This window comes from Stegostoma tigrinum, chromosome 34, assembly GCF_030684315.1.
Source record: "Stegostoma tigrinum isolate sSteTig4 chromosome 34, sSteTig4.hap1, whole genome shotgun sequence".
NCBI classification, from domain to species: domain Eukaryota; kingdom Metazoa; phylum Chordata; class Chondrichthyes; order Orectolobiformes; family Stegostomatidae; genus Stegostoma; species Stegostoma tigrinum.
The window spans coordinates 20,349,678-20,362,140 of record NC_081387.1 but is presented as its reverse complement, the minus strand read 5'-3'; the positions used below and the strand labels follow the sequence as shown (position 1 = coordinate 20,362,140).

Genomic DNA, 12,463 nt, shown 5'->3' with positions numbered 1-12,463 from the left:
AAAAAAAAAGGCCAATTAATTGTTAACTTCAGATGAAAGGTGCTAAAATATGATAGCTTTCAATCCAATGTCACAGTATAAGTGAGTGTCACTAAACGCAGACAGTTATCATTGATACAAGCAGTTGCCCCTGGGATCTCTTCAGATGTAGTTTTGTCAGGATATGTGAAGGAGAGTCTTGTACGAGCTTCTCAGGAGAAGGAGATGACTCTGTTTGCCCAGTTCTCACATTGACCTACCAGGCGCACCATTATGTCATTCCAAATAAATTGTGATTGTTTCAGAGCAGTACATTTTGTAATATGACTGCTAGTATTAGTTAGCAACTCGACTGTCATGTCTTGCCAGTACCCGGATGGAGAAAGGATAAAGTGAAAACTGATTCTTTCTTCATCACAACGTTTCTGTGCCCATATGGAGTGTTGATTTAGGAAAGTTTAAGACGGAAATTGAAATGCCTCTGCCTTCTCATGTGGTGGACACTGGGAGCTGTGGTGATTGAGCTAGGAGGGGTGGTGATAGTAAGGTGTCGCATGTGATTTATTCCGGGTCAATGAGGCCCAATTTTATACAAGTAACAATTCAGGGAGCAGAAGGGCTGCAGTATATTGTGTAAAATGCTCTCAACAAGGTTGTGCAAGTGATTATGGATTGAGATTAATGAATGGCCAACAGATGGGAGTTACTTGTCTGATTCGTATTGCATTCAGATCCCCAAGTTTCCTCTTTGACAGTGATCATTACTTAGGTTCAAGAATGAGCTGAGATTCATTGCAACATGATCCACTCACATGCCAGGGGACATTGGCAATGGAGTTTCCCAGTGCAGAAGACTGTCGTCACCTGGGCTGAAATCTACATGTGCATACAACTCCCAGTTGTGCTGTGTGAATAGCCACAATTCCCGATGGCTATTCATTTAGACACATGACTTCCAGTAAACAAGTTCAAGCAGTGAATTTCCATCCTGCATTCCAGCATTTGAAAATAATCCGAAGTACCCTTTCTTTGAAAAAAATGTTGATATTCTTACAGACTTTCAAATGGAACTAATTTCACAATCCTTCAAAACAAATACAACTGACATGAAAAGAGAATGTTTATCATTTGCAATCTTTTACATCACTTTTTGGTCTGACTGAGATGTAGAATAATACACAAAAAGACTTCTCAGATGCAAACTGACTTCATATCAAATGCTTTACCACTTCGGTCATCGCTCATGGAGCCTTTCTCTTCAGTGCAGTTTTTCAATAGCTCTTATAATCTTAATGAAACGTGACTTGGGCATAGGTGAGATGTTGGTTTGAAGAGGTGGTTTCTCTAACAGTGCTCAGTACTTTTACAGTGCTGTACACAGGTAAGGAGGTTTGGCTTTTGAAAGGCAGAACTGTCTCTTGCCTGGGACCAGATGATGTTTCCTAAAAATAATATTGTGTTTAATTTCAAAAATGTATTTCACTCATAAAATTCTTTATATACATAGTCACTAAAGCAGTTTGGTTCTGTACAGTCTTTGTAGGGAGGACAAACAAAATTCGGGTATTTCTTACTTATGTAAGATACCATTTAGATGTATCTGAGGCACTGGGGGATCCGATAACTGAGAGCACCCCTATTAAACTTCAGCAGAAACATCTTAGATCGTGGTCTTTCCCCACTGTGGTTTGACCGAAGCTGCCCTAAGCTTTAGTGCATCCCTTAGCATGCAGCCCTGGACCTTGGAATGGGCCAGTCTTCAACACTCAGTCAAGGTCATGGCTTGCTCTGGAAGACCAACACGTTTCAGACAGCTTCTCACCCGTAGGGAATTGCTGCACATGTTCCTGAAAATAATGTCCTGGACCCAAGCTATTGCATTACAGATGAATTCTCCAATGTATGGGCAGAAATGGTGATGTTCACTGTTGACTATATAATGCTCAGTACCATTTGAAACTCCTCAGATATTGAAGCATTCCACGTCCACATGCAACAAGATCTGGACAACATTCAGACTCAAGCAATGTTTGCACCACTCAATTATTGGATAATGACCATTGCTAACAAAAGGTAATATAACCCTCTTCCCTTCATATTCAGTGCTGTTACCTCCTTGTATCCTCTTCCACCAACATCCATAGGAGTTGCCATTGGCAAGGAATTAAACTGTGCCAGCTACATAAACATTGTGCTTGCAAGACCAGGGTATTCTGTGGTGATTCCTGACTTCCTAAAGTCTGCCCATTATCTACAAAAGGGTCAGGAGTGTGATGGAATGCTCTCCACTTGGATGAGGGAATCTCCAACAACAATGAAAAAAACTTTGAACATTAAGGACAAAACAACTTGCTCAATTGGCACACATCCACCGCCTTAAACGTTCATCCCTTCTACCACAGGCACAGTGGCAGCAGCGTCTTACCAGCTGTAAGATGCCCTGCAGCAACTCATCAAGTTCCCTTGAACAGTATCTGTCAAATCTCTGGCACATTAAAAACAAACAGACACAAAGGAACACCACCACTCACAAGCTCCCCTCCAAGTTACTCTCCGCCCTATAGTGCAGTTATATCACCATTCTTTTGCTTTCACTGGGTCAAAATTCTGGTGCTGCCTTCTCATCAGTCCTTTGGACATAATTGCACTCTATAGACTGTAGTAAATCAAGGAGGCTTTGCTCCACCTTCTCAAAGACACTTAGAGACAGGCAATAAATTTTAGTGTTGCCAGCAAAGCTCATTATTTATTAATTTAAAATGCACCTGTTTGGTGGCTAAAAATATTGGGCAAGAGCCTTTCTACTCATAGGTGACAATTCTACCACCATCTGGTTGTAGTATGCAGGTCTATATTGTTATTTGAAATTACAATTTCAAAATGATCTTACCTGAACTTCAATTGCCTCTGGAATAAAAATAAACAGTGATGCACAGTTACATAATGCGGATGAGTTATCTTTGCCATCAAACAACCAAGCACAGTTTCTACATCCTCTCCTCAAACCCCACAGTAGCTAGTTTTGGAAATCAAAGGGTGGAATATCTGGTTTGCCAGATGCACTTCTTTCTGCCGAGCTTTGACTTCAGCTTACTATCAGCGATGAGACTCCTGGCATGTGGATCCTTCCCAGGTGCAATGTCATCTTTAAAGTCTGACCTAGTTGATAGTAAGCTCACAAGGTATGGAAGATACTTTATGTTGCCGAAGGCCTCATCATGGATTTTGATAACCAGGGGACAGGTTAGTAGATGAACTTTATCTTATGAAAGTTTCGTGTCAGGGCCTTGTTGTTGTGCATGTTCCTCTGTTGACTTTGGCCTGGAGTAAATGCAGACACAAGCATTGTCTGTATGCTGCAGTTCAGTTACAGCAGATGAGGTAACCTTGGAAATGCCTCAAGTGAGACATCACTGAACTACAGATCTGGAGAGTACCTCAGCAAGAACTCCCTAATTGTAGCACCATGCCAACTGAACAGGCCAACTCAGCATTGGTTTCAGATCTTGTCTGGACGTCAGTATCTTAAACAGTTCAGAACTGAGGGAAGTGCCATCCTTGATTTTTTTCCTTCACTTTCTTGAGTGGGACATACATCCTGAACATTCTGAGACAGGGGTTAAGGTGTTACCGCAGTTCATTTTATTGCCCTAGCTTTGTGCAGATCAAGACTAATGAAGGATGTTCTTTGAGGTGAGATTATAAATTATTGATTATTGACAATTAATTTCATGCCGATGTCTCATACTTTCAAACAACTATTTATAGATTAGGTATTTAAACACCCTTATGAAGTACATCACAGCAGTAAAGTTAAAAATAGTCCAAAAAACACCTGGTTCAATATTTAACTATACAATTGTTTGACTATAAGAAATGGACATAAAATATTACCATCTCTACGGTCATTTCCTTTCACATGTGTGACTGTGTGTGACCTGGAAGATAAGATCAAGTTAAAGACAATTATGGATTGCAAGTTCCTATGTTGTAAAAGCCAACACTTACATAGTGAAAAGCGAAACATTCCATACATACCCTTTAAGACTCTCTAAAACTAAATTGGAAGAAAAGTTTACAAAATTAGTGAAATTTAAGACATTTGTTTACACTTCTGGGCTAATTACATCTTTTATGCTATAATAATTGCAATAACACATGCAATCCCTGTAATCAGTGCCAAGCTTGCCACAAATCTACAACCACATTCTCAAAAATAACAGAAAAGTCATAACCGCTTTTGCATTTACACCATACCTTTATGTTGACTGTACAGTCGAAAGAATAGGACAATAATCACAAGAGTGAATAACGCCAGGGGTGCCAGCATCAGTAAAAATGATTGACTGATGGGTGGGTCAGGACAATCAGTTCCATACTCTGGTGTAAGATAACAAATATCATTTAATTCACAACACACAGTTGAATAATTTACATAGCAATGTGAAGCATTTCTGAAAAAATGTAATGGGGAGAATGATGGCGTGCATGTAGTAGTCCTACAAAATCACATTAGCCATTCTTGAGGTAATTCATAACAGCACACCAGTAAACATTGCAGAGTCTATGAATTCTCTACAACCAGCTTATGGAGGAATAAACTAAATGCAACTAAAATTTCCAGTAACATTCACTCAATGCAACCATCTCAAACACAGTAACTCGATGAAGTGAAGACATGCATCTCTGACTGGTGGGTTATTGTAAAATTTCAAACTCCACCACCTCCCGCTAGCTTCCCCCCAACCCCACCACCCCACCATCACAACATCTCTCTAAAATCACTTTGCAGCCTTCTAATGTCCTCTTCATGACTTACTTTCTGACCCATTTTTGTGATTTTAGCCAATTCAATTAACTTACCTTCAGTCCCTTCATCCAAATTATTTAGGTAAATTATAAAGATGTGAGAATGCAGCACCAATCCCTGAGCACACCACTTGTTGTCTCTTGAAAAATGACACTTACGCCTATTCTTTTCTGTTAGATAGCCAATCTCCTATCCATGTCCATATGCTCCCTACAAACCACAAGTTTTTCATTTCCACAATTATCTTCAATATGTCACCTTCTGAAATGCCTCCTGGAAATATAAGCATAGAGAATCCCTCAGTACCCCTTTACTGATAGCACAAGTAACTCCAAGAAGTCAGTGAGAAATGATTTCCCTTTCACAAAATCATGTTATTTCTGCCTGTTACTTTTTTTTCAATATGTCCCACCAGAACATATTTAATGACAACTTTTACCATCCTTCCTTTGACAGATGTTAACTGACTGGCCTATAGTTTCATGTTTTCTGTATCTCTCTTTCTCTCTCTCTCTTACTCTCTCTTTTTGAGTAAAGGAGTTACATTTTCCCTGTTCCAGTCCAGTTGAACTTACCTGGAATCTTGGAAATTCTGGAAAATTGAAACCAATGCATCAACTTTCTCATAAAGCACTCCCTGTAAGACCTGCATGGAAAAAGACCTCCAGGAGCTGGTCATTAAAGAACTGGGGTGGGGGCAAGATTGAGGGAAAATTTTTGAGTGAGTAGCTTTCAAAGCTTTGGGAGTTGAAGATAGTACCTTCTATGTTGAGATGAAAGGTGGTAGGAATGTCAATTACTAGGGGACATAGGTTTAGGATAAAAGGAAGAAAGTTTAACGGAAATGTAAGTTTATTTTTTACAGAGGGTAGTAAGTGCCTAGATACTGCCAGAGGAGGTGGTAGAAGTAGATATAATCACAATATTTAAGGGGCATCTTGACAGATACTTGAATAGACAGGGAATAAAGGGATACGATTGCCTAGTGGCAAAATATTTTTAGATTAGAAGGGCATCATGTGTCATTTCAAGGCTTGATGGGTTGAAAAGCCCGTTCTTGTGCTGTAAAGCTCTTTGCTTTTTGTTCTTTAAATGGGGCAACGTACAACATCCAGAATTGAGGGAACGGAGAACCCCCGGGGTAGAGAAGATGTCAAAGAGGATAACGATAGGGAGAGTCTGGTCCATGGAGAAAAGTCACAAGTTACAAAGATGAGGAGTCAGCCTAGGTCAATGAGCACAGTAAGTGATGGTTACCCTTGGTGTCGGTTAGGGCAACACACCAGGAAGAGACGTTAATTATCCCCAGAAAGAAATGGTTCCCATTGGATTTACTTTTTTCTGAAAGCAATTTGCCAAAACTGATGCAGATGTAAGGCGATAACTGACAGTGCCCACATGCTATCTGAGAGCATAACATGAACATAAGCTACGAAAATGTCATGATACTGGGAAAAAAAACTCTTAAAATCAACTTTTGTCTGTTCACTTACGATCAGTTACAACAAGTTGTGTTGTGGTCCCATGGCTTTTCCCAATTGTCATGAATTCCACCTGGCAGTAGTAATAATCTGAGTCTATTTTCGATACTCTGTTGATCTTAATGGAAGCCTTGCCCTGGGCAAATAACTCAGACCCCAATGTCTCCAGCCGCCTCTCATAGAAAGGGTTCCTGACCGAAACTTCTGCATTTTCAAAGGCACGCTTCCAAACAATTTGTCCAACAGGGCCTAGCGTTTCAAAGGTACAGTTCAGCTGCACAGAAGCTCCTTCTGTCACATGCACGACATCTGGAGACTGGAACACTTTGACTTCCTTCATCAGCACGCTGTCTGGAGTACAATGGAACAATTTCATCAGAAGAACACATGATCAGTAGCTGGAGCCGGCCCTTGGAGCCTGCTCCACCATTCACTAGACCAATGGCTGATTTCCTACCTTACAAATATCTATAGAATAATCCCCCAAGATATTCAATCCTAAAGTATCCAAATTACAGTCAACCTCTTTCATATTCAATAACTGACTCTCTGAGGTGGAGAATTCCCAACATTCATATCTGTTTGAACAGCAACTTCACTTCTGGATTCCCCAAAGGCTTCCCATCTCATATGTGGGATGCAGGTGAAGACCCCTGATTCAAGGCTCCTCACTTAGCCAAACAGTTGCAGTTTCAATATTTCAGGAAATAGACATTATCCCAGACAAAAACAAACAGATTGTTTGGGCTTTCTGCAATATTGCAAAGTGGCAGTAAAATGAACCATCTACAAGGTACACTGCTGTGCTTTATTAAGTCTCTTTTAACAGCACCTTCTGAACCTGTGATCTCTATCAGATAGGAGGACAAGGGCTGCAGGGAATTAGGAACACCACGAGGTCCCCTCCAAGAGACACATCATTCTGACTTGTTACTATATCACTGTTCCCTACTGTCATTGGGTCAAAATCCTGGGACTCTGTTCCCAAACAGTGCTATGGTTACACACACCAGATGGAGCGTAGCTTATTAAAAATGATGGCCACCATCAGTCTCACTGATGTTATTCAGATCCAGAAAAGAATGTCAGTTCTGCCAATGGTGTTCACTTGCCAGTAATGAATGAATGGGGCCCTATGTATGTGAGTGTAAAGTATCAGTTAACTTGCAGTTTGAGAGACTTTACATTTAAGTGTGAAGTTCGTGGAATTGGGCCTGCTTGTGGTGCAGTGGTAACATCTCTGAACAGGTTGAATAGGATTATAGGTTAAATAAAAGCAAAATTAATTGGATTAGCAATCCAGAGATGCAGGCTAATGCTCTAGGAATATGGGTTCAACACATTACTAATAAAAGCAAACCAGGAATTATTAATTTGCTTCAATAATCAAGACTGTGGAAGTGTCTTCAATATTTGTAAAAACCCATCCTGGCTTACTAATATGGTTTAGGGAAGGAAATCTGGCTCGTGCATAACTCCAGACCCAACGCAATTTTTGTTGACTCTTAAGGGCCTTTGAAATAGCCTAACAAGCCACTGATGTGAAAGGTAATCTGGGTTTGGTAGCAAATGCTAAGTTTGCCTCTGATGCCCACAGCACAAGATGGAAATTGTAAACAATACTCCAGATGTGGCCTCATCAATATGCTCTGCAATTGCCATAAAATTCCAACCTATATTTCATTCCATTTCTGATAAAAACATTCCAAATGTCTTGCTAATTACTTGCGGTATGCGAACTAACTTGTGGTAATTCATGCACAGGGTGCCAAGATCAGCTTGAACCACTGAGTTTTGCAGCCTCTTTCTATTTTAATAGTACACTACCTTTTTATTCTTCCTGCCAAAGCAGGCAAATTACATTTCCCCATTTGCTGTGAATCAAGCAAGGATTGAAAATCCAAGGTAGGAATGGCAGTTCTCTGGCGTTGAATCTTTTCAACAATGGTGTTGGAAAACAGGTCGAATTCTTGTTTTGGTGTTTGCACCAAAGCTAGCTAGCTACACTTGTTTTTCAATTTGTGCAAAAGAAGTTGTTCTGGTTTAAATATTACATGCAGATGCATGTCAATGTGTTTCAGTGAGAAACCACAATGTTAACCAACCACAAAAATAAGGATATGATCTCCCTAACTAGGTTTCATACTGAGGTCTGATTATCTCTCTACTCATGTCATAACAGCTGCTTAATATTTCTAGCTATTTGTGTTATTTTTAAGTTCATATTTCCACAGGGTTTTTTTATAGTTAGAGGTAAAAAGTTCTTTCAGGAGTCCAAGGTGTCAGTTATTTCCAGAACTGCTGATATTAACTTATAGTGGCTATCCACAGAATTTTCTAAGATGAGAACGTTTAATAGATATAATTTATAAAACTAGGAATTTACCAGCTAAAAGCATATTGGAAACTGATTAACAATAAGAATTTACACAAAATAATTAGCTAAACTTGTAAAGGAAAATAATTAAATGAAGATGGGAAACAAACTGGAGGATAACATTTTCAAAAAGCCAGAGAAAGAACCATGGGGCTAAACGGCCTCATTCTATACTGTCTGAATTTATGTTAAAGCTACCCATAAAAGTAATTGGATTCAACACAGTCACAGAATTGCAGAATAGTTACAATGCACAGAAGTACCATTTGGCCCATCATGGATTTATACAACTTATATATTTTAAGCCTCAGTTGGGGTATTGGGTACAGTTCTGGGCACCACACGATGGAACGGATGAGAATGCATTGGAGGGAGTGCAGAAGAGATCTATAAAAAATGTTCCAGTCATGCGGATGGCCGAGGGAAGCTGGGAAGAGACCTGATAGAAACTGTCACTTGAAAAGTCAGAATGGAGTATCGGGAGAAACTGTTTCCACTTCTAAAAATTCTTAAGAATGAGAGGGCACAGTTTTGAAATAATTTGTAAATGCGGCAAATGTGACGGGAAAAAGACATTTTTCGCAGAATGAGTGGCTTGTGTCTCGAATCCACTGCCTGGCAGTGTGATGATTGCAGGTTCGATTAAGGCATTTGGTAGGATAATAGATGTTTATTTGAATAGAAACAATGTACATGACTACAAGGGAAAGCTACCAAGTCACGAGGCCCGTAGAACAGATAGTGCACATACGATGTATGGATGAATGGCTTCTTGTAATTTTTCTTTGTAATCGTATTTGCACCCGCTCTCCATATTAGCAGCTCACTTGGTGTTATATTTTCTGCCTTCTCCCCATAAGCGTGCCCATTGTTTCCTTTCAGACAGCAGTTTAATTTCCCTGTAAATTCCTCTGGAGTCATAGAATCATGCCATCCAGTCTGCACTCGATTAAAAAAAACACTCTAAATCTACCCTAATCCCATATTCCAGCATTCGGTCCATAGCCTTGAATGTTATGATATTTATATTGCCCATATAAAGTTTTTTAAAGATTGTGTAGCTTCCGTTAGCCTTCCGAGCAATGCATACCAGATTCCCACCAGCCTCCGGGTTAAAACGTTTTTCCTCAAAATCCCTCTAAACTTCACATCCTTCACCTTAAAATTATTTTGCCTTGTTATTCACCATTGACCTGCTCAACCACCATGTCAGCACCTTCGTAACGTTATGTAACTCAGTCAGGTGGGAGTCTACTGGTAGTGTCCCTGCCACTGAACAGGGAGAACCAGGGTCAAGTCTCACCTGCTCCAGATCTAGACTTTAACTACTCGCTGCATGAAAATTAAGTTCTTTATAACATTTTTGCTTCTTTTACAACTTGCTTTCTTGTTTTCCATCTTTCCACGCGAAAATAGGAAACATTTTCGCCCTATTTACTCTGTCCAACGTCTCATGCATTTAAATATTTCAGTCAATTCTTCTATCTGCTTTTCGTTGTCCAAGGAGAACAGCACAGGCTTCTCCAATCCACCTTCTTTACAGGAATTCCTCATTCCCGGAACTTTTTTTTGTTCATTTATAGGATGAGGGCGTCGCTGCCTAGACAGCATTTAATGCTCATCCCTAATTGCGAAGAGGGCAGTTGAGAGTCAACCACATTACTGTGTGCCTGGAGTCACGTGGCGGCCAGACCAGGTAAGGATTTCAGTTTTCCCTTCCCTAAAGGGCATTAGTGAACCAATCGACATTGGCTTCACGGTCTACATTAGATTCTTGGTTCCAGATTTTTTTTTGCTGAATTCAGATTCCACCATTCGAACCCATACCCCCAGAACCTTATCTGAATTAACAGTTCTGCGGTAATACCGCTTTGTCATTGTCTCCCGCATTCTGTAAACCACCTTGCACTCTCTCCGAGGCTTTCACACCCTTCCTAACTTAAAATACTCCAGCTGAGGCTGGGCCAGTGTCTTATGCACCTTCTACATAACTTCATTGCAGTTGTACTCTATGTACCTATTTATGAGGCCTCTGATTCTGTGTCCTAAACTAATCACTTTCAAACTCTCTTGCCATCTTTAATGACTCATGCATATGTAAATCCAAATCCCTCTTGTAGCTTCATTCAATGTTGCCTCTCCGCACTCTTCTTACCAAAGTGTATCACCTTGTGTTTCTCCACATTATTAGTCACAATCCTTTCTCACACACATATATATTGCTACTTGAACGCCTGTTAACTTCATTCAGCAAATACCAATCCCCCCGCCCCCCACTAGTGATAGGGTATGCGCGTGCAGTAGTGGACAGTCTAGTCACTTCGGGGTTCACAGCATCGGAGTGGGAGAAGATCATCCTCGATGCCTAATAAGAAGGAATTCTCCTTGAAAGGATCAGTTTGTCCCTTCAGAAACAAAGAAAAACACAAATTGCTGGAAATGCTCAGCCGGTCCCGTAGCATCTGGAGAGAGAAATCAGATTTAACGCTTTGGGGTCGAGCTCTGAGGAACAGGTTGCTCCACTCTAAACGTTAACTCTGATTTCTCTGCACAGATGCTGTCAAACCTGCTGAGCTTTTCCAGCAATGTCTGGTTTTGGTTCTGAATTACAGCATCCGCAGTTCTTTCGGCTCATGGTTTGTCCCGTGTTAAAACACTATATGTATATAACGGGTGATAGGACAGAAACTCACCTGTGTGCGAAAGAGCTATCATTAAATTCAGGAACATCCGCATTTGAATCGTTTGCATCTCGATTCTTGCTTTGCACAGTAACAAGAACTCGCCTGAGACCTATGGGGAAGCAGAGTGACGTGTAACGCTAGAGTTGACGCGAACGGAGAAAATCAAACGGCGTTTGCTTCAATCCCAAACCGCCCACAGGATGTGATGCCAGCGATATTTTAAAAGCAATGAGGAAAGAATCGGGTTTGAATACGATACAGATATCATTGATTACCTTGACAGCGTTAATCAATCAGTTAAATTTAATTTTAACAGTTCGCACATTCCGACAGGCGTTGACTTCGTTGAGGGGGGTTGGTGAGCTCAGTTAGCTCGGATGCCTGGGTTTGTGATGAAGAGTGATGCCAACAGCATGGGTTCAATTCAGTTCAATTCAATTCACCCTGGCTGAAGTCACGATGAAGGACTCTCAATCAGGAGGGACTTTAGTGGTAGCATCCCTCCCTCCGAGGAAGGAGACTGAGCAAGTCCCATCCAGAGGTGTACAACATAGTCATAGAGGTACACAGCACGGAAACAGACCCTTCGGTCCAACTCCTCCATGCCGACCAGATAACCTAATTGAATATTATCCCATCTGCCAGTTTTTGGCGCATATCCCTCTAAACGGCTCCTATTCAAATACGTATTTAAATGTCGTTATTGTACCAGCCTCCGCCACTTCCTCTGACAGCTCATTTCATACACACACCAGCTCCAGATTGAAAAAAGCTGCCCCTTAGGTCCCTTTTAAATATTTCCCTTCTCACTTCAAACCTATGCCCTCTGCTTTTGGACTCACCCACCCCGAGGGGAAAACCTTGTCTACTTACCCTATCCATGTACCTCATGATTTTATAAGCCTCTATAAGGTCACCCCTCAGTCTCCGATGCTCCAGGGAAAATAGCCCCAGTCTATTCCCCCTCCCCCAACCCTCCAGCCTTGGCAACATCCCTGTAAATCTTTTCTGAACCCTTTCAAGATTCACAACATCATTTCTATAGCAGGAAGACCAGCCCACTGTACCCTGTATTCCAATATGGTCCAACTAATGTCCTGTACAGCCGCAATATGATCTCCCAACTCCTACA

At 40.9% G+C, this 12,463-nt stretch overlaps 1 protein-coding gene across 1 annotated transcript in view; it reads right to left on the bottom strand.

The window, feature by feature from the left end:
* Positions 1–853: 853 nt before the first annotated feature.
* Positions 854–12,463, bottom strand: part of LOC125446623 (uncharacterized) — a 12,174-nt gene continuing 564 nt past the window's right edge. Inside the window, exons 2-8 of the mRNA XM_048520331.2 lie at positions 11,341–11,440; positions 6,283–6,621; positions 4,237–4,359; positions 4,018–4,036; positions 3,874–3,917; positions 2,870–2,886; positions 854–1,421 (exon numbers count right to left, since the gene is read on the bottom strand). Coding sequence (XP_048376288.1) covers positions 1,269–1,421; positions 2,870–2,886; positions 3,874–3,917; positions 4,018–4,036; positions 4,237–4,359; positions 6,283–6,621; positions 11,341–11,398 — 753 coding nt within the window. The 5' untranslated portion in view covers positions 11,399–11,440 and the 3' untranslated portion in view covers positions 854–1,268. The remainder of the gene's footprint in view (positions 1,422–2,869; positions 2,887–3,873; positions 3,918–4,017; positions 4,037–4,236; positions 4,360–6,282; positions 6,622–11,340; positions 11,441–12,463) is intronic.